This window comes from Acanthochromis polyacanthus, chromosome 16 (assembly GCF_021347895.1).
Source record: "Acanthochromis polyacanthus isolate Apoly-LR-REF ecotype Palm Island chromosome 16, KAUST_Apoly_ChrSc, whole genome shotgun sequence".
In the NCBI taxonomy this organism is placed as follows: Eukaryota; Metazoa; Chordata; class Actinopteri; family Pomacentridae; genus Acanthochromis; species Acanthochromis polyacanthus.
In genome coordinates this window covers 14,697,998-14,716,859 of record NC_067128.1, presented here as the reverse complement: position 1 = coordinate 14,716,859, position 18,862 = coordinate 14,697,998, and the positions used below count along the sequence as shown (strand labels likewise).

At 38.8% G+C, this 18,862-nt stretch overlaps 1 protein-coding gene across 1 annotated transcript in view; it reads left to right on the top strand.

The window, feature by feature from the left end:
• Positions 1-18,862, top strand: part of cd109 (CD109 molecule) — a 32,427-nt gene that overhangs the window by 9,252 nt on the left and 4,313 nt on the right. Inside the window, 15 exon segments of the mRNA XM_051937034.1 lie at positions 71-250; positions 704-856; positions 2,280-2,351; positions 3,007-3,070; positions 3,173-3,299; positions 4,443-4,560; positions 5,317-5,430; positions 6,824-7,042; positions 8,454-8,595; positions 12,650-12,826; positions 13,398-13,479; positions 13,579-13,807; positions 15,247-15,418; positions 15,741-15,931; positions 17,549-17,704. Of these exon segments, the coding sequence (XP_051792994.1) occupies positions 71-250; positions 704-856; positions 2,280-2,351; positions 3,007-3,070; positions 3,173-3,299; positions 4,443-4,560; positions 5,317-5,430; positions 6,824-7,042; positions 8,454-8,595; positions 12,650-12,826; positions 13,398-13,479; positions 13,579-13,807; positions 15,247-15,418; positions 15,741-15,931; positions 17,549-17,704 (2,196 nt within the window).

The window sequence follows — 18,862 nt, the reverse complement described above, 5'->3', positions numbered from 1 at the left end:
AACATCATAAATACTCATCTATCAAAGAATTCACTTCAAATGGTCTTACGTCCATATTCTGTGTTTGAAGGTGAAGTCCAAGGGTCAGGTGGTTTCTGCTGGGACAGGCATTCATACTCCTAATCTGACTCTGGTCCCAGAAGTGTCCTGGGCTCCTCTGGCCTGTATCATTGTCTACTGTGTTCATCCCACTGGAGAGATCGTCAATGATGCGATTCAGGTGCCCATCACCCCAGTTCTACAAAATAAGGTGATTCATTATTTCACTTGTTTGGAAATGCTTTTTCTTTGGTCAACCTGGCATCATGATTCCAAGTACTGTGAGTATGAGGTTATCAAAGCGAAAAAAAATAACATGGAAAAAGAGCATTGAACTCACTAAAATATTGCATGACAGCATCCTCTGAGGGTCTTGTTAGTGTAACTCCTGAACTGCTAACACTGTCGACCTGGAGAAAAAAAAACATTTGATGAGCCAGTTGTCACACTGAAGACACCCTCCTTAAGCCTTCAGATCGAATTATTAGATTAATGACTTCCAAAATCAACACCTGCACAATTTAGTTTATAGTTATTGGTTTAATATTTCTAGAGTGAAGCTTGAGGTCAGCCTTTAGCACTTTAAGTTCCTTTTGCATTGGCCTGAGCCTGAGCTGTTGTGGTTATCACATGTACAAGTGACAGATCTCCCTGTGATTGGCAGGTATCTCTGAGTTGGAACAAAACTATGACGAGGCCGGCTGAGGATGTGACCCTGAACGTCAAAGTGGTGGAGCCCAACTCGCTGGTTGGGATCCTAGTGGTCGACAAGGCAACTCGTTTGGCGGGAACCCACAATGACATCACCACGGAGACGGTGAGAATCAGCATGTTCACTCTGTTGTTCTTATTCTGTCTAAGGAGAAATTCCTGTATAGTATACATTGTGACAGCAAAAGAGATGTACGCTTTGTTTGATTTTACAACAAAATCATGAGAATAACTTTAAACTTGAGGGTTAGTTGAACATGTCTTCCTCAACAATAGAGAGGACGTTAAGGTAAACACTCGCTTTTCTATACTAGTTCCAGTGATGATGAAGTCTCTTGTAGGGATGGCCCTAAAAACTAATTAAACTACAGATTACATAGAAATATTTTTTTTAAAGTCGAAAAGTAAGAAAACACTCAGAAGACATTTGAAATTGAGCAACATTTTATCGCATTGCTCAGAAAAACACGCTGCATTCATTTAAGGTTAGCGTCCACATGCCCACTTTATTTCAACACAGCCTTCATACAACCATTTAAAAAAAAAAAAATTCTAGATCAAAATGCTGGCAAACTGTGCTGATTTACCAGATTGTCCATTGGGGCTCTGTCCTACGTTTCACCTTGTTGGTTTATAAGAACATTAAGGCTTCCTGCAGTATCAGCTGGTGGCAGGTGGTTGCCCAGTTAACTGGCATCACACATTCAAAAAAGATGTTTTAGTCATTTAGTCAATTAATCAAACACATCTCTAATCTCTTTATAACTGCCATGGAAGCTGATAGAAATACATTTTTAAAACAAATCTTTACCTTCTCTTCTTACAGGGCCAACTTGTGGACAATGTGAAAAGGTGCATAAAAATGTCTGGTTTAGCAGAAACAACAGAATAACATTATTGACACTCAAAACAAGTAGTGAAGGAGACCCTGGAGGCTCAGGAGATACAGTTTTATTAACATGTATGAGCCAATATCACAACTTTCACTTAAGGGCTTTACATGTCAGTACATAAAGTGTATGTTAACTTATTGATTAATCTAACTTAACTCATTGTTATTGATAACTTTGCCTCAAAACCAAAGCAAGTGAAGCAGCTTGCTGTAACTTTAGTCTGACCCTCAGCCACAGGGATAAATCTAGGAGCCTTGAGTCACCTGTTTCCCATTGTTGCTAATATAACATGCTGTGTCCTTTATAACAGTGAATACCTGAAGCTTCCATAACTCCCCAGAGTCCTCTCCAGTTTAATATTTTCCAACAGTAGCAGGTTCCTAAATATATGTGCACGGCCCTTATGTTCATACATTTCCCGGTATATCATCCCCTGCAGGTACACCTGTGAAACTCAATCTGCCTCGTCACCTCAGAATCACTTCAGGGTGTACCGAAGCACCACAGACTTTTTTGTCTCAGCTCGGTCAGACTGGTTTTAAACAATAAGTGTTCATTTTGTGTCCCTGTCTGTTTTGTTGGTCTTTGTGGGTTGTAACAGTAGCAGCTCTGAGATTGCTGGTGTTACTTTCACAGGTGCTGAAGGAGATGAAGGAGTTTGACGTGTCTCCAGGTTACGCCCTCGGTGATCCATACTCAGTATTCAAGGTCAGCCTCCCCAGAGATGCATATCATGTTTGTTGCTGTGATTAAAGTAGCAACTTCCAGGAAGGACAGCATTCAGTACAGTTCAAACTGCTCAAGCTTCCTCCCTGTGTTACTTTGTTCCTGCTCTCTAATAAATTGACCATTTCACAGAAAGAGACCGAGTCAATGAGAAAGAAACAGCACTATTTCCAACCACGATAACTTGTGCAGTACTGCTTCTACCAGTGATCATCATGCACTTGTACGATGCAACCACGTTAAATTTCAACTCACACACACTCAACATATCAAAAAAGTTTGCATATGCAAATGTATTGATCGCAGTCTGGAGCCCTGTTATAATAACATAAATCTCATTATTTTATCAGAATAAGAAATACACATCGCTCATGGTCCACATAAAGTGATGTGCTGGACTTTGAGTTTGACAAGTGCTCCACATGTATGTCAGCACATGTATTGTAGATTAACTGTAGCATCTGGTTGTTCCGCCGTTTGCTGATGCAGTTAAAGGACTGAGCTTAGATTGGTGGTGATACTGATCTGTTTTTAAAAGAATGACAATCAGCCCTGATCCATGACCTGAGCTTGGGACATCTCTAGTTATCATCATACTCATCAGGAATGTGTAATGAAATGTGTATTACTTATGCAGACCTGTGATCTTGTGGTGTTGACTGATGCTACTTTGTACTACCATCAACTCTTGCCTGCATTGCGTAAGTGCTAAACAAACCTTATGTCCTTCTACTCTCACTTAATTACTGTGTATTGCCACAATGTGATTCTAACGCGACGAACACTTTTCTTCTGAACAGCAGTGGATGGAATGTTTCCTACATTCGCGGAAAGCGATCTGGCAGTGGAGCAACATCAAGAGGAACAGCAGGAGCCACACGAGCGGCAGGACTTTCCAGAGACCTGGCTCTGGATGGATGCCAACACAGGGTGAAGCATAACAGAAAACTATAATAACTATAATAACCAGCCTTTTGCTGTTTCTTTGTAGTTTTACTAGAAGCTGAAAAAGAATGAGATTCAGACAGTCAACTTCAAACATTATACTGTATCTTTGTTGGTGATTTAAAGGGATGGCAGAGGAGTGCATTTGTCTTAGTATATTAGTAGAAACACTGTGTTATCATCAGCTGTGAGCAAAGGTGGTAAAACACAAAAAAAGCACTGTCATGTTAATTAAAGATCAACTGTAAACTCACACTGTATGCCGATGATACCACTATCTACTCTAGTACTTCTACAACTCAACAATTGTGCGGTTTTGGTTCTGTTTAAACATTTGAATCAATTTAAAACGAGTTCATGATGTAATTTCCTAAAATGTATGTGCAGCATAGGGGCATAATCTTTCGATGAATAATATTAATAAATAACAGGTTACCTTCTATGCATGTAGGCAGTAGTAGCATGATGAAATGTAAAATTCCACTACATGACAGCTGCTTGCACAGACAACAAGATTTGCAATGCCTGTAATTCATTTTCCATGTTGAATTAAGCACTTGTGTGACGAACAGTGAAGGATGCAAAGCGACAGTTCAAACTCAATTAGAAAGCAGACATACTGGTTTGCATTATTTTTTTGACAGTAACGAAACTAAACTCTGAGCAGGAAATAAGGTTAGCACCAATAACTGTAAAAATCAAGCTTAATTTGGCAGAAATGTAACAAAAAGCCCTGCTAAAAAATGAGAAACACATTGCCAGGCCAACTCAGATAATCTTAAATAAAACACTAAACACAATGGAGCCTCCATACTACCAGGATGAGACAAGCCTTATGAAGCCTGGAGACAGCTGAGTCTTGCTCTGACGTCCAGCTATAACCAAAGTCAGACAACCTGCACCAACAAAAAACATCGCGCACCCAACACAGCAACAATCTAAACCAAAAATATGCTGTTTGCAACAAATCCCATAACACTGTTGATTATTTGGAGGGAGTTATGTATCATAAACCAGTTCTTAGTGCCAACACACAAAACTGGATTTTATTTCAGGTAAGTTGCTGTTCTGTCCTGTTTTTCGTCAGTGTTTTAGTTTAAAATACACTTTCTTTACTTGTTATTGCAGCGATTCAAACACAAAGGAAATACCACTGACTGTACCAGACAGCATCACAAGCTGGACTGCCACTGCTTTTGTCATGTCTGAGAGTCTGGGTTTGGGTTTGGTGGACCAACCAGCCAAGGTATTTACATGATGTCAGTTCTTCCATTGTAATTTCTGTCTTTTCTCTTTTATTTATATCGTCTATATTTGATAGTTTGTATAGTCTTTAATTTAAAGCCCTTTTTCATCCTCTGATTTCACTGATGTTATACACTCAACAAAAATATAAACGCAACACTTTTGTTTTTGCTCCCATTTTTTATGAGATGAACTCAAAGATCTAAAACTTTTTCCACATTCACAATATCACCATTTCTCTCAAATATTGTTCACAAATCTGTCTAAATCTGTGATAGTGAGCACTTCTCCTTTGCTGAGATGATCCATCCCACCTCACAGGTGTGCCATATCAAGATGCTGATTAGACACCATGATTAGTGCACAGGTGTGCCTTAGACTTCCCACATTAAAAGGCCACTCTGAAAGGTGCACACCTGTGCACTAATCATGGTGTCTAATCAGCATCTTGATATGGCACACCTGTGAGGTGGGATGGATTATCTCAGCAAAGGAGAAGTGCTCACTATCACAGATTTAGACAGATTTGTGAACAATATTTGAGAGAAATGGTGATATTGTGTATGTGGAAAAAGTTTTACATCTTTGAGTTCATCTCATAAAAAATGGGAGCAAAAACAAAAGTGTTGCATTTGTATTTTTGTTGAGTGTATATAGTAACATCAGTCCCAGCAGGGCTGTTTGTTCTACTGATAGTGATTCGGTTCTGAGTAGCAGCGTCACATGTGACACAGTTTTCCGTATGACCTTCCTACAGCTCACGGTGTTCCAGGATTTCTTCTTGTCCTTGAATCTTCCGGCCTGCATCATCCGTGGAGAGGAGCTGGTGCTGGAGGTCATTGTGTTCAACTACCTCCAACAGCAGCTGGAGGTCAGTCTGCTTCCCCTCACACGTGTTAGAAGAGCTGCATTTCAACCGAACATAAACAAATGATTATTTTTAAGTGTGAGCTGAAATGCAAGTGTCTGATTTATGAGTTGATGGTTGAAGCATGGTGATGCAGTTCCAGCCTGGACCAATCTTATGATTTACCACTTGTTGGGCCCAACGGAGCACAGAGAAAAAAAAAATGCATGAATGTCTCAAGTAAAATAACAAGTGTGCCCAACATTTGTAGTAAGAAACTCAAGTTTTTCAGCATTTAAAGTGATATTTCACTTAAAATATGACTATGTTTATTTAGTAAACACCCTCCTGAGGGGATTGCTGTCAGAAGTAATTGTGTTTTACCCTCATTTAGAAATGAGAGTAAAATGGAGCCTGGGATTCGTGTTGTACTGCTGTATCGTTGCAGTGAGGAGGGAGCTGAACCAGGCAGGATTTATGTTTCATACAAGCAGCCAAAAATGAAGACAATTCAGTTTCTGCGCAACCTTGCTGATAAACATGTATTGTGCGCATATTTTTTGTATTTGCAACTAAAAGAGTAAATTAAGAAAATATTCCATTAGAAATTCACTTAGGAAAAATAACTTTTGAAGCATGCTAAAGTTATTTGATGTAATGATGCGTTCTCATTAATCATGTCTTAACTTATTTCAAAGTTTTGTAATTAAACCCATTTTACAATGGATTTCATTTTATTACTTTGGGAAGCAAAATATTTATATTTTAGAAATAGTGTTGTTTCTATCCATAGAAGCAGTGTTCGGTTTTGTAAAGCTGCATTTGTAATTTATCCTAAAATCCTGTATTAGTTTCTACTCTCACATGTACGTGTCTTTGTATAAAAGCATCTACTAAATGAAACTGCAGAACTGTAGAATTGTAGTTTTCTCTGCAGCACATAGCTTTGTTAAATGTTAGTAGGAATGGTAATTTTACATATCATATAACATATCACATTCCACTTAAACTTCTACTTTGCTCTGAGCTTGTGTTCAGTTTCTAACTGTGTATCTGCACTATAATATTTAAAAAATGTTAACTGTTAACAGGAAGATCAAAGAACAAATAAAGGACGTGTCATATAGTATATCACATCTGCTTTGAGGCTAACAACGTGACATACTGTCCATGTCGCCGTGTACCAGCAGTAGAACTTATCAAGTGTTTGATTACAGCTGGAATGAATGTAGTTCACAGGATTAGTGGGATTTTTCTGTACAAAAGGTTAATATAAGATTAAAACTTGTTATCTTTAGCCTTTAAGTCCTTCACCCTCATGAAAGAGTGCATCAAATGTGTCCCCTTTGTTTCCTCACACACTCTTTGCGTCTTTTTAAATGTGATCTGGGCAGACTCTCTCTGTCTTTGTTGTCAGGTCTCTGTGATTGTTGCACAGAGTGACACCTTCGAGTTCGTCTTCCCAGACGACGAGGAGCTCCCCATGCCCATCGTCAGAGAGGTGATAGTGAAGAGTGAGAGCGGAGCGACCGTCCTAATTCCCATCAGGCCACTCGTAATCGGAGAGATCCCCATCTCTGTGAAAGCCACGTCGTCTGCAGCGTCCGACCTCGTCCGTACAACTGTGCTCGTCAAGGTGCTGTGAGAAAATCACACAAACACTTAAATAATGTGGCTACAGTTCTGTAGCTCCATATGGTATAAAAGAGTTCTTTAGTATAACCTCCTTTTTGTAATACTAAATGGTTTAAAACAAGCTCATAGAAATCTTTTTTATCATTGGTAGACATCCATAAGTGGAGGCTGGTGTATAAACAAATAATAAGTGAGACATACAATAATACAGTAAAACAGTCAAATACAGTTGTAATAATATTAGAATTTGTCTTGTAGAAGATAAAGATTAAATTGAAACTATTTAAATGTCTATGCAGTGACTAACAATGCTAAAGATGGTTCCTCTGATGTCTTTTTACTTATAAATCACTGTGGAAAAACAACAAAAACATTGTTCCACACAGCTAAGTTGCTAAGACACTGTACCCACCTCAAAAATACGCTTAACATGACCGATAGAGACGCAGTAGAAACATTGATTGGAAATGCACCACACTGTATAAAAGTAACCATTTTAAACAATTTTACAGAAAATTTTTACTGGATTGAAGTCAGCAAAAACTATAATTAATACACAGAAAATTTACACTATTTAAAAGTAAAATTCATAAAAAGTTAAAATATGAAAGAAGTATTTAACTGTTCTTTTACAGATTTTCTCTGTTTTGTTAATTTATAAAAATGTCTAGTAAAATCACATTCTCTTAAGATTGTCACAATTTTACATATTTTAAAAGGCTAAAAATGTGTTTATTTTATGAATCACAGTTTTTGTGGTCTTTGAATGTTGCAGTACACCAATACTTATTTGTTTACTTTTTGTCTGGCGCACTTCCTGCCAGATTTTCGCAATTATTTTGCACTTTTATTTATTTCTTACAGTGCACGTTGAAATAAATAAAAAAGATACTCCTCATAGAAAATAATATTTGGACAATATTTATATTGTAAATTGTTAGAACTAAAGCAATTAAATAAAGATTTAGTTGAAGAAAGACTTGTGAAAACATTATATTGTAATCTCAACAGTAAAGATAAATAATGAAAGGATGAAGACTTGATCTACAATAATAACTAGTGAATGTGTTTCTTATGCTACCATATAGGTGGAATAGTCCCGAATCTTTATTGGAAATCATTTATTTCATTTTTCACAAGCCATATCCAGGTTTTTAAATGAAAGTGAAGCTGCTGATGAAGTACGAAACCAGAGGTTCAGTGTTGTGCTCAACTAAACATCATCGACAGTGAGAGTTGAAGCTGTCAGACTGGTGTCTGCTGCAGCTCCAGAACAAACGCAAATAGACCGAAAACTTGACCGACCCTCATCTGTTGCTTCTCTTTAATCTAGCGAGTCTTGATCTGGTTTTGCAGCTCTTCCTTGCCCAGAAGTATTACTCACTAGGTTTGTTCGTGTCCATTTTTTTCAGGCTGAAGGACTCGAGCAGTTGTTCTCGAAATCACTGCTGCTTGAACTTTCTCCATCTCAGTCAAACATTTCCAGAAACATTGAGTTCACCTTTCCACTGGATACTGTGGAGGACAGTCAGAGAGTCACGGTGACGGCCGTCGGTATGTAAACATGCTGAGGAAAGACCCTGAATCACAACAAGCCTGGACACAGATTCAGATCTCCTGAGGTTTCAATTCAAGGTTTTAATTCAACCAGTGACATTGGCCATTTTTTTCTTTCTTCTGAAAATCAGAGCATACACACATGGACAAAATTGTTGGTACCCCTCAGTTAAAGAAGGAAAAACCCACAATTCTCACTGAAATCACTTGAAACTCACAAAAGTAACAATAAATAAAAATTTATTGAAAATTAAATAATCAAAAACAGCCATCACTTTTGAATTGTTGATTAACATAATTATTTAAAAAAACAAACTAATGAAACAGGCCTGGACAAAAATGATGGTACCTCTATAAAAGATTGAAAACTATTTGACCAGAGTGACATGATTAACTCAGGTGTGTCATTTAATTGACATCACAGGTGTTTCCAAACTCATAATCAGTCAGTCTGCCTATTTAAAGGGAGACAAGTAGTCACCCTGCTGTTTGGTGAAAAGGTGTGTACCACACTGAACATGGACAACAGAAAGCGAAGGAGAGAATTGTCCCAGGACATCCGAAAAAAAATTATAGACAAACATCTTAAAGGTAAAGGCTATAAGACCATCTCTAAACAGCTTGAAGTTCCTGTGACAACAGTGGCTCATATTATTCAGAAGTTCAAGACCCACGGGACAGTAGCCAACCTCCCTGGACGTGGCCGCAAGAGGAAAATTGATGACAAATTGAAGAGACGGATCGTTGGAATTGTATCCAAAGAGCCCAGAGCAACCTCCAAAGAAATTAAAGGTGAACTCCAAGGCCAAGGTACATCAGTGTCAGATCGCACCATTCGTCGTTGTTTGAGCCAAAGTGGACTTCATGGGAGACGACCAAGGAGGACACCACTGCTGAAAAAAACTCATAAAAAAGCGAGACTGGAATTTGCAAAAATGCATGTTGACAAGCCACAAAGCTTCTGGGAGAATGTCCTTTGGACAGATGAGACCAAACTGGAGCTTTTTGGTAAGGCACATCAACTCTATGTTCATAGACTCAAAAACCAAGCATACGAAGAAAAGAACACTGTCCCTACGGTGAAACATGGAGGAGGCTCAGTAATGTTTTGGGGCTGCTTTGCTGCATCTGGCACAGGGTGTCTTGAAAGTGTGCAAGGTACGATGAAATCTGAAGACTATCAAGGCATTCTGGAGAGAAATGTGCTGCCTAGTGTCAGAAAGCTTGGTCTCAGTCGCAGGTCATGGGTCTTCCAACAGGACAACGATCCAAAACACACAGCCAAAAACACCCAAGAATGGCTGAGAGAAAAGCGTTGGACTATTCTAAAGTGGCCTTCTATGAGCCCAGATCTGAATCCCATTGAACATATGTGGAAGGAGCTGAAACATGCCATTTGGAGAATACACCCATCAAACCTGAGACAACTGGAGCTGTTTGCTCATGAGGAGTGGGCCAAAATACCTGTTGACAGCTGCAGAACGCTCATTGACAAATACAGAAATCGTTTAATTGCAGTGATTGCCTCAAAAGGTTGTGCAACAAAATATTAAGTTATGGTACCATCATTTTTGTCCAGGCCTGTTTCATTAGTTTGTTTTTTAAATAATTATGTTAATCAACAATTCAAAAGTGATGGCTGATTTTGATTATTTAATTTTCAATAATTTTTTTATTTATTGTTACTTTTGTGAGTTTCAAGTGATTTCAGTGAGAATTGTGGGTTTTTCCTTCTTTAACTGAGGGGTACCAACAATTTTGTCCACGTGTGTATATATTGACATGGTTTTGCATTAATTCAGTAGAGATCCGTGAAAATGAAAGTTATTGACACAGTTTTGTATTTTAGGGAGCTAAGAATTGTAAATGCGAATCCTCAGTAAAAAAATTCAACTATCTCTAATTAAGGCATGTATATTTTCTTTATTGTACATGTCCAGCAGCACTAGCCTGTAGACAATATGGATTATAACAACTAGAAACAGCTTCTTCACATGTGTTCATTCAGGAAGGTAATGCGGTACTTTTCCATGTAACAAGGTGCAGACGTCCAGCATGGAGCACACGTGTGCAGCACAACATGCAGCAGACTGAGGTCACACTTTCCTTTATGTTCAGGTGTTGAACATGGAGGATATTTATGACAGGTTACAGGTGAAGTGTTGGATCAGCAGGGAGCAGCAGCTGGTTGTGGTTTGTTATGTGATCAGTGGAAAGAAGACTGCAAGGTTTACTGCTGACATTTCAAACTATCAGACAACAGCAGCTACCTGATAAATAAAGTGCAGTCTGTAACTGATATGTTATCCAATATATTTTTAAATCTGTTTGAGGATGAAAGCATGGACATTTGCACGAGAACATGCATCAGCAAAGCAGTCTCCAGCGTGCATAAGTGATTAGTGGCAAGTCTGAGGACTTTTTTTAAAGACATGAAAATGATTGAAATCCACTGAAGCATCACAAAACGGTTAATATCAGACTTCAGAAGCTTAAATGAAAGTAATCGACAGTCATGTCTAGGGTTGTAATTTTTCACTTTTTATTTAAATTTAATTGTTATTTTTTAGATTTCACGCAGATTTTATGTCCTGCCGAATCAGAAAGCCGTTTCTTCTGCTGCAAGAAAACTGATCAATTCTGTCATCAATGCACTTTTAGTCTTCAAAACTGTAGAGAATGGAGGTACCAAACGAGTGGACTTTTGATGATGCCCCAGATTCCCTTGAAGAGAAATATGAAGAATCTAATTCAGTTTAACAAATTAATTACTTATTATTAGTTATTGTAGGAAGGAATATGATGTCATGTGAAAATAGTCCAAAAACAACTTTGGTTGAAATGCAGGAACTCCGGGCATATAGCTACTAATGTTTTTTTTCTTTATCTCGTTTTAAAGAGCCCATGACATGGGATGCCTTCCCAGTTTTTACATTTCCTTTAGTATGTTTTATGGCTGCTTGTTGTGGATGTGAAAGGTCTGCAAAATTATAAAACCCAAAGTCCACTTCAAAAGGAGTTATTCTCTCCCACAGAAAACTTTGCTCCATACTGTCTAAAATGCCTTGTTTGAAGTCTTGGCCTTTTTTCTGTTACTTATCTGCATCGTCATGTAACACACTAGCCTAGCAGCTTATTTGGTCTTAAGGAAAGAGTTAGCAGTCCACCAATATTTCCTCTCTGCTGAAGTAAGTAATGGTTTTCATGAGCAATTAATGTATTACTTGAACATTGAAGCGTTTGAATGTTCCAAAAAACATTTTGTCAGCTTGATTTTTTTTAAACAGTGACCTAAGCATGACCTAAAAATCAGCACACTTCATAAGCAAACAGAATTTCATTTATGTAGAGCAAATAATACCAACATGAACATTTAACCCTCGTGTTGTCCTTACCAAAAAATGTTGTTGCCTTGTATGAAAAAAGTCCAAAAATTCTGAAAAAAATTCTCCAAATTTATAAAAATGTTCAAAAGCTTCAGGAAGAAAATTCCTGAAAGGTTTCCCTCAAAAGTTTTATTTTTTTTAAATAAAAAATGCCCAAATATGACAACGAAATTCACTGGATTTTGGTTTATTTTTTCTGAATGTTCTTAAACATTTTTTTAAATTTGATTTTTCCACCAAAAATGTTCAAAAATTTCCTTGAAAAATTTTGAAAATGTGGAAGTTTTCACTGTGAAAATATTTTTTTTCTCCACATTTTTAAAACTTTAAAACGGGTCAATTTGACGCGCAGGATGACAGGAGGGTTATAAAACATTAATTTACAACAAAACTATTGCATCAAATGAAATAGTCTAAAGACATCAACAGATTGAATCTTGAAAACAAATTAGTCAGTAAAACCTGAAGGCTAAAGTTACCCTCATTAGCATTCATCTACTGCTTTTGGCACTGAATAACTGAGGTTTAATTCAATCAGTGGGATTTTTTCTGCTTACAGACAATCGTATTAGTTGTATCAATAATCTGCATTAACAGTAAATGTTCTTCTGTGTGCTCGGTCAGCGTTGCTCATGCTGTCTGTTTTGTCCTCCGTGGTGGTGAAGGCGACCTCCTTGGCCCGTCCATCAGCGGTCTAGAGTCTCTGATCCGGATGCCTTACGGCTGCGGTGAACAGAACATGATCAACTTTGCTCCGAACATCTACGTCCTCCAGTACCTGAACGCCACCGGACAGGCCGACCGGAACACCGTGAACCGAGCCACGGAGTTTATGATGAAAGGTCGACCCAAAGATCACATCACAGTAACACACTCTGACGTTACAGTGCATGAAAGCCCCTCCTGTGTGTTAATGGGGTGGACAAAATAGTAGGAACCACCACCTACCATGACGTTAATGACAAATATAACATAGAACCATCACTGTTTTAACAGCAAATATTGAAAATGTAGAAGAATTGATGAAAGTAGAATTTGTGGCAGATCTGTTTTGTTGATTGATTGCATTCATTTTGACATGTGTACTAATAACGTGGTCAGTGAGTGTACTGTATGCATACATGGTAGTGTAATAGTGTGTTAAACTATCACACAGAGGTTAACTGTACTGTACAATGTTTTTTGTGAAGCAAGTTGTTCAGTGACCACTGACTCAAACATCTCCAGGTTGTGACTAGTGATAGCTGCAACCTTAAATGCGTTTTTATTCCCATAAATTCACCTTAATACCTGGTATTAAAAGTACAATATTTGATCCTACCAAATATTTGTAACATGTTTATTGTTAGCAGTTTTTTTGGTTGTCATTTTGTTCCAACTTCTTTATTCTCCCTCTGCTGTCCTTCTCCTCAGGTTATGTGCAAGAGTTGTCCTTCCAGAGACTAGACGGCTCCTTCAGTGCCTTCGGAGAGAAGGACTCATCTGGAAGTACCTGGTAAGCTGGAAATGCCAAGAGGAAGCTTTTTCTGTGAATTCTTTTGGGACATTTTTCAGCTTCTCAGAAACCCTGATGTGAGAAACTCTGTGCGCACAGGCTCTCTGCTTTCGTGCTGCGATGTTTCCTGCAGGCTCGTCCGTTCATCAGCATCGACTCTCTGGTGCTGGACAGAGCAGCGGCCTGGATCGTAGCCCAGCAGGCGGCCGACGGGAGTTTCCGGGAGCCCGGCAGGGTTATTCACACCGAGCTCCAAGGAGGCCTGGACGGGCCTGTTTCCCTCACAGCTTACGTCCTGATTGCTCTGCTGGAAGACAGTAATGTCAGGGTGAGAGCTTATAAACCTAAGTTGTATAGAACATTTTATACATTGCAATTCAGTGTGACATTTTAATGGTTCACTGACATGGAAAAAATTGCTTCAGACATTTATAAAATCAGCAGCATCCATACCTTAAAAAATACAAACAGACACAGCTTACTGGCCCTAAATGAGTGAACATAACAGCTTGGATCACTGCTGTTTCTTAGTTTATTCCATCTGGAAGTATTGCTAGCATCCCCTTTGGTTCTTGGTTAATTCTATTTCTGTACATTAGAAGTGTTTGCATGATGATTATGAATAACACACAATTTTATTAAAGACACAATAGATTGAAGGCAATAAATGATAAATGTTAAGTTTGGTAGAATAGCTCCAGTCTGAACAGAAATGCAAAATCTACCGAAGAAAGAAAGAATGTCTGAATTTACTTTCATCTAATAAGTCACAACTTAAAACCTAATTGATACTGTTTATTGATTATCTTTAATTATGTTATACTGCCTGTCATTGTTTGTTTGTAATAAATGCTGTAATTTTGTTTAGATAGATAGATAGATACTTTATTAATCCCGAGGATAATTCAGGTTTTCAAAAGGTGCTATACAAATAGTTTTTTTCTTTATTATTTTTTTCTTTATTACTATTACAAATATAGTTTTGTGTAGCATCATATGACCCCTGAAATGTAACTATCTGAACCCCAAAGCCCACTTCCAGGTTTGAAAGCATGTCAGCTTTAAGTAAGTGCCAAAATTTGTCTGATTTTCAACTTTTCCAAGGCCGTTGAGACACTCACCTGTGACATGCCATTCTGTTGGAATGCCAGACCAAATCTAAGCTTAAAAACATATTTGATCAAAATCACTTTACTCTTTGTACTTGCTAATTCTGAGTTGGTGTTTTTTTTGTGTAAAATAAATAATCAAAGCAATTCACCATAAGTTTTTTTTTTTTGTATTTTCTTGATTTGTGACATTATGAGTATGTCATAAATGTATGTTTCTATGTAGGTGCAGGACTTGATATTGTAGAGAAAATGAGCCCACAGTGAGTAAAAACGTGACAGGAATTACAAACTGCACAGAGTTCGGAGGGTTTATTTGCTGGAGTCCCAACAAGATACAGAAAGAAACTGTCTGCAGCAACAGAGTTTACTACATTTGTTTTATAGAATATATATAAAAGATTCACTTCTCATGACCGTAAATGATCAGAATGAGGTTTTCAGTCGCGACAAACAACGCAGGCAGGTATAATTTTCTCTATTTAAGACGTTGGTTCTGTTTTCCCCACAGGGGTAAGTTAAGTTTGACCTTAATGAGCAGTCTGGAAGAGCTAATGTGGCTGCAGATGGCATTTAAATTACTGATGATCTGATCCCATAAATGCCGCTCAGCTGAGCTCATGTCTCAGATGCTGCTGCCCTGCTTTCTGTCTGTCAGGCTCAGTATGCGAGGAAGGTGTCGGCAGCCCTGATGTACCTGGAGACCCGTGCGGCTCTGGGAGTGTCCAGCAGCTACAGCCTGAGCCTCCTCACCTACGCTCTGGCTCTGGACGGCAGCTCCAGCGCCCAAATGGCACTCAACAATCTGACTGGACGAGCTGAAACGATAGGTTCGACACCTGTGTCTCTGTATTTTAAAGAAAGTTTGACATTTTGAGACATATACTGATGTTGTGTTTCTGCTCATATACTTTTGTTTTTTTTTAGATCGTATCATTGTGACTGACCGGACATCTATCACACAATCTAGCCTCAGATTAAAATCATGATCGTTTAGTACATACATACATGCACTAAACTCTGTGCCTAATTGTCTAACCTTCTTCACTCAACCCTTTTCTAAGGTCTAAGACTTTGTTTTTACAGTTTCCCAACATTCTCCAACATTTATAGCTCTACACATCTCTTCTCTGAATGTTCCTCTGTGAGCAGACGGAGGCCTGCAATGGCCCTCCACACATGGCAGGGTGTCGTCGTCATGGCAGCCTCGCTCTGCAGACATTGAGATGGTGTCCTACATGCTGCTGACTATGCACAGGCTGGGTTTGGTCTCAGATGGTCTCGGCCTCGTGAAGTGGCTCAGCCAACAAAGAAACGACAGGGGAGGATTTGGAAGTACTCAGGTCAGATCTTAAAATCTTTTTCAAATTCTGCACTTTTTTGAAGAAGAAGTAGCGTTATCTCAAAAGTTATTTATTAATAAATGTTGTCAAAAGGTTTTTGAATTGTACTGAATTTGTTTGATGGTCAGTTATTGATTAAATGCCAACGCTAATAAAACTACTAGGTTACATCAACATATATCATACTAATTCAAATGAGATATTATGATGATCCGGACCTTTGCTTCAATAAATTTTCTCTGACTGGACCTCTTTCAATTTTAGTTGAATACCCCTGCCCTATAGTGAGTGACAATGGGAGCAGCTAGACCATTCTATAGTACTATCACTGTGCTGTGGAGATAGGTCTGACAATTATGAAGTACTTTCTGACTGATCTAATACCTGAATATTTCTCTACACGTGCTGGTTTGTTTCCATCTATGAGGCTGTGGACAGCTTCCTGTTCAGTGTGTTAGTGCTGCAGAGGACCTGGAAAATCGGATATCCAGCACATAAAATGACTTTCTCTTTGTTGTAGCAGCTTCTACTGACTGTATGAGGAGCTGAGCATTCAGAATGACTGTCTTTGGTCTTTTCTTCACGTTGATGTTGGGGAAGTAGAACCCCATCTCCAAGATCAAAGCTGCAGATTCATTAGTTGTAGTTAAACAGCTGGGATTCTTCTTACACGTGGAGATATTCTAGTCTGCCGGCAACTGGTTCCACTTTTGTCAAAATAGTTTTCCTCTTCAGTCGACAGCAAAGCAGTGAGGACAGGAACGACACTTTGTTCTGGAACATTACAGTCTTTCAGGACTTCTGTTGTCTTCCTGCATCAGTCCTCCAAATCTTGGACTCTGCTTTCAATAAACAGGACTGATTATGAAAGTGAAAAGATCTGCCCCCATCCCAACAGCTGAGTTTCCAGAAAGTCAGCCTCACTTATGGAAACAAACTGGCATGATGCAGGCGATAAATTTAACTGGACAGAGATCTCAATGTTAGCATGATGCCGCCATAGACACAATAATGGAAATATTTGCAGTTGAAATAAACTGCAACTCGAATGTCAGGAAACATTTGCCACACTTTCAGAATCCTGCAACTTCTTCTCTTTCTTCTTCTCTTCTTTCGGTGCATTATATCATTTTCAGCAACAACAAAACAATAAAACCAAACTGTAAAGACAAGACCTTTTCACTGCTTGTCAAACTGGATCTATGTAAAAGGAAAAATTCCCGTCTGTGTCACTTCAGCAGTAAACTGTGGTCATATGTCCCATCAGAGGGCGACTGTGGCCGTCTGGGTATGCGGTGACTAAAAAGACGCCTTAGCACGCACGGACACTCACACGTGCACAAACATGCATGGCAGATGGGAGACAGAAAACATCTAAATACTGTCCGTGACTTCAAATGCAGTGCACTCAATAAAGCACGGCAAGGCTTCGTGTGGCCGAAATTTACACAAAAACAGATGCACCGACATGTGCAAAACGCAGGACGTGCAGCTACACTCAGCTGTAAACAGGAAATCAGCAGTGAATATCAAAGCAACCGTCCATCAGAGACTGAGCCGGGATAGAATACGTTCTCAGATGTGCAGCGTTTGACCCTGAATCTCGTTTTCTCTCAGGACACAGTCGTGGCTCTGCAGGCTTTGGCCACGTTTGCAGCTCTGGAAGGGTCTAATGACGCCGACATTACCATTAGGGTGAACATCAACACTGTGACCATCGTCGCCTCTTTCCACATCAACCAGGAGAACTACCTGCTTTATCAGAGCCAGCAGGTACACTGAGACACTTTTATCAGAAACACAACAACCAATCAGAGTTCACAGAGCAGTGAGGCACAAAAATGTTTAATTCCAGGATGTAAGAACACACTTTTGATTTAGGAGTCTGCAGTTACTAAAAGTCACATTTTGGGCTTCAAAGAAGAATAGTAGTTACAGTTCTTCGCTCTTATAGATTATTTTTGGGCCATTTCCAGTTGTCACATATGACAAAGATTTCCCTAGTAAGGACCTGCAGGGATCCAACTATTTAACAACAGATTCCAACAGAATCCAGCTTCTTAATTGTATATATGCCCTGGTTTCTTCCAACCTCTGTGACTGTAAACTGAAGGTCTTTGGTCTGTGGACAAATCAAGACTTTTGTCATTTAAGGCTTTAACACTGACTGACATTTCTTACTGTTTTCTTGCATTTTAAAGACCAAACAACCAATCAAGAAAATAATTGACAGAATAATGGATAAGATAAGATAAGCTTTATTGATCCCACAGTGGGAAAAGTTCAGTGTTATAGCAGCTCCAAATGAGAGAAAATAGTTTAAAGACAGTACAGAATAAATAGAAACATGCAGTGCAAAAACACAGAAAACATTATATACACAGAAGATGTTTTTGAAGAAGAAGAAGAAGACTATTTACATAAGGCTGAAAAATAATTGCACATAGTACGGTAGAAAAATGCAGCAGTGACAGAGGTAGACCAGTTCATAATGCAGCATTGTACAGTTTGACTGACGTTGGGATAAATGACCTGCGGAAACGCTCCTTCTTACACTTAGGGTGTAACAGTCTGTTGCTGAAGGCGCTTTTTAAGGAGTTCACAGTCTGATGCAGAGGGTGGGAGGAGTTTTCCATGATGGATGATAGTTTGGCCAGAGCCCTCCTCTCTCCCACCACCTCTATGGCGTCGAGGGGGCAGCCACAGACTGAGCTGGCTCTTTTTATCAGTCTGTTGAGTCTGTTCTAATCACGCTCAGAGCACCCCCTTCCCCAGAACACCACTGCATAGAAGACCATGCAGTGTGTCTCATAAAAAATAAAATCCTTCACTTTCCTTATAAAGAACAAACTGATAAATATGTAGTCTGGATTACAAACCAGGCAGAATGAATAATTTGTTTTAATTAATGCGTATAAAACCTCATGGAAG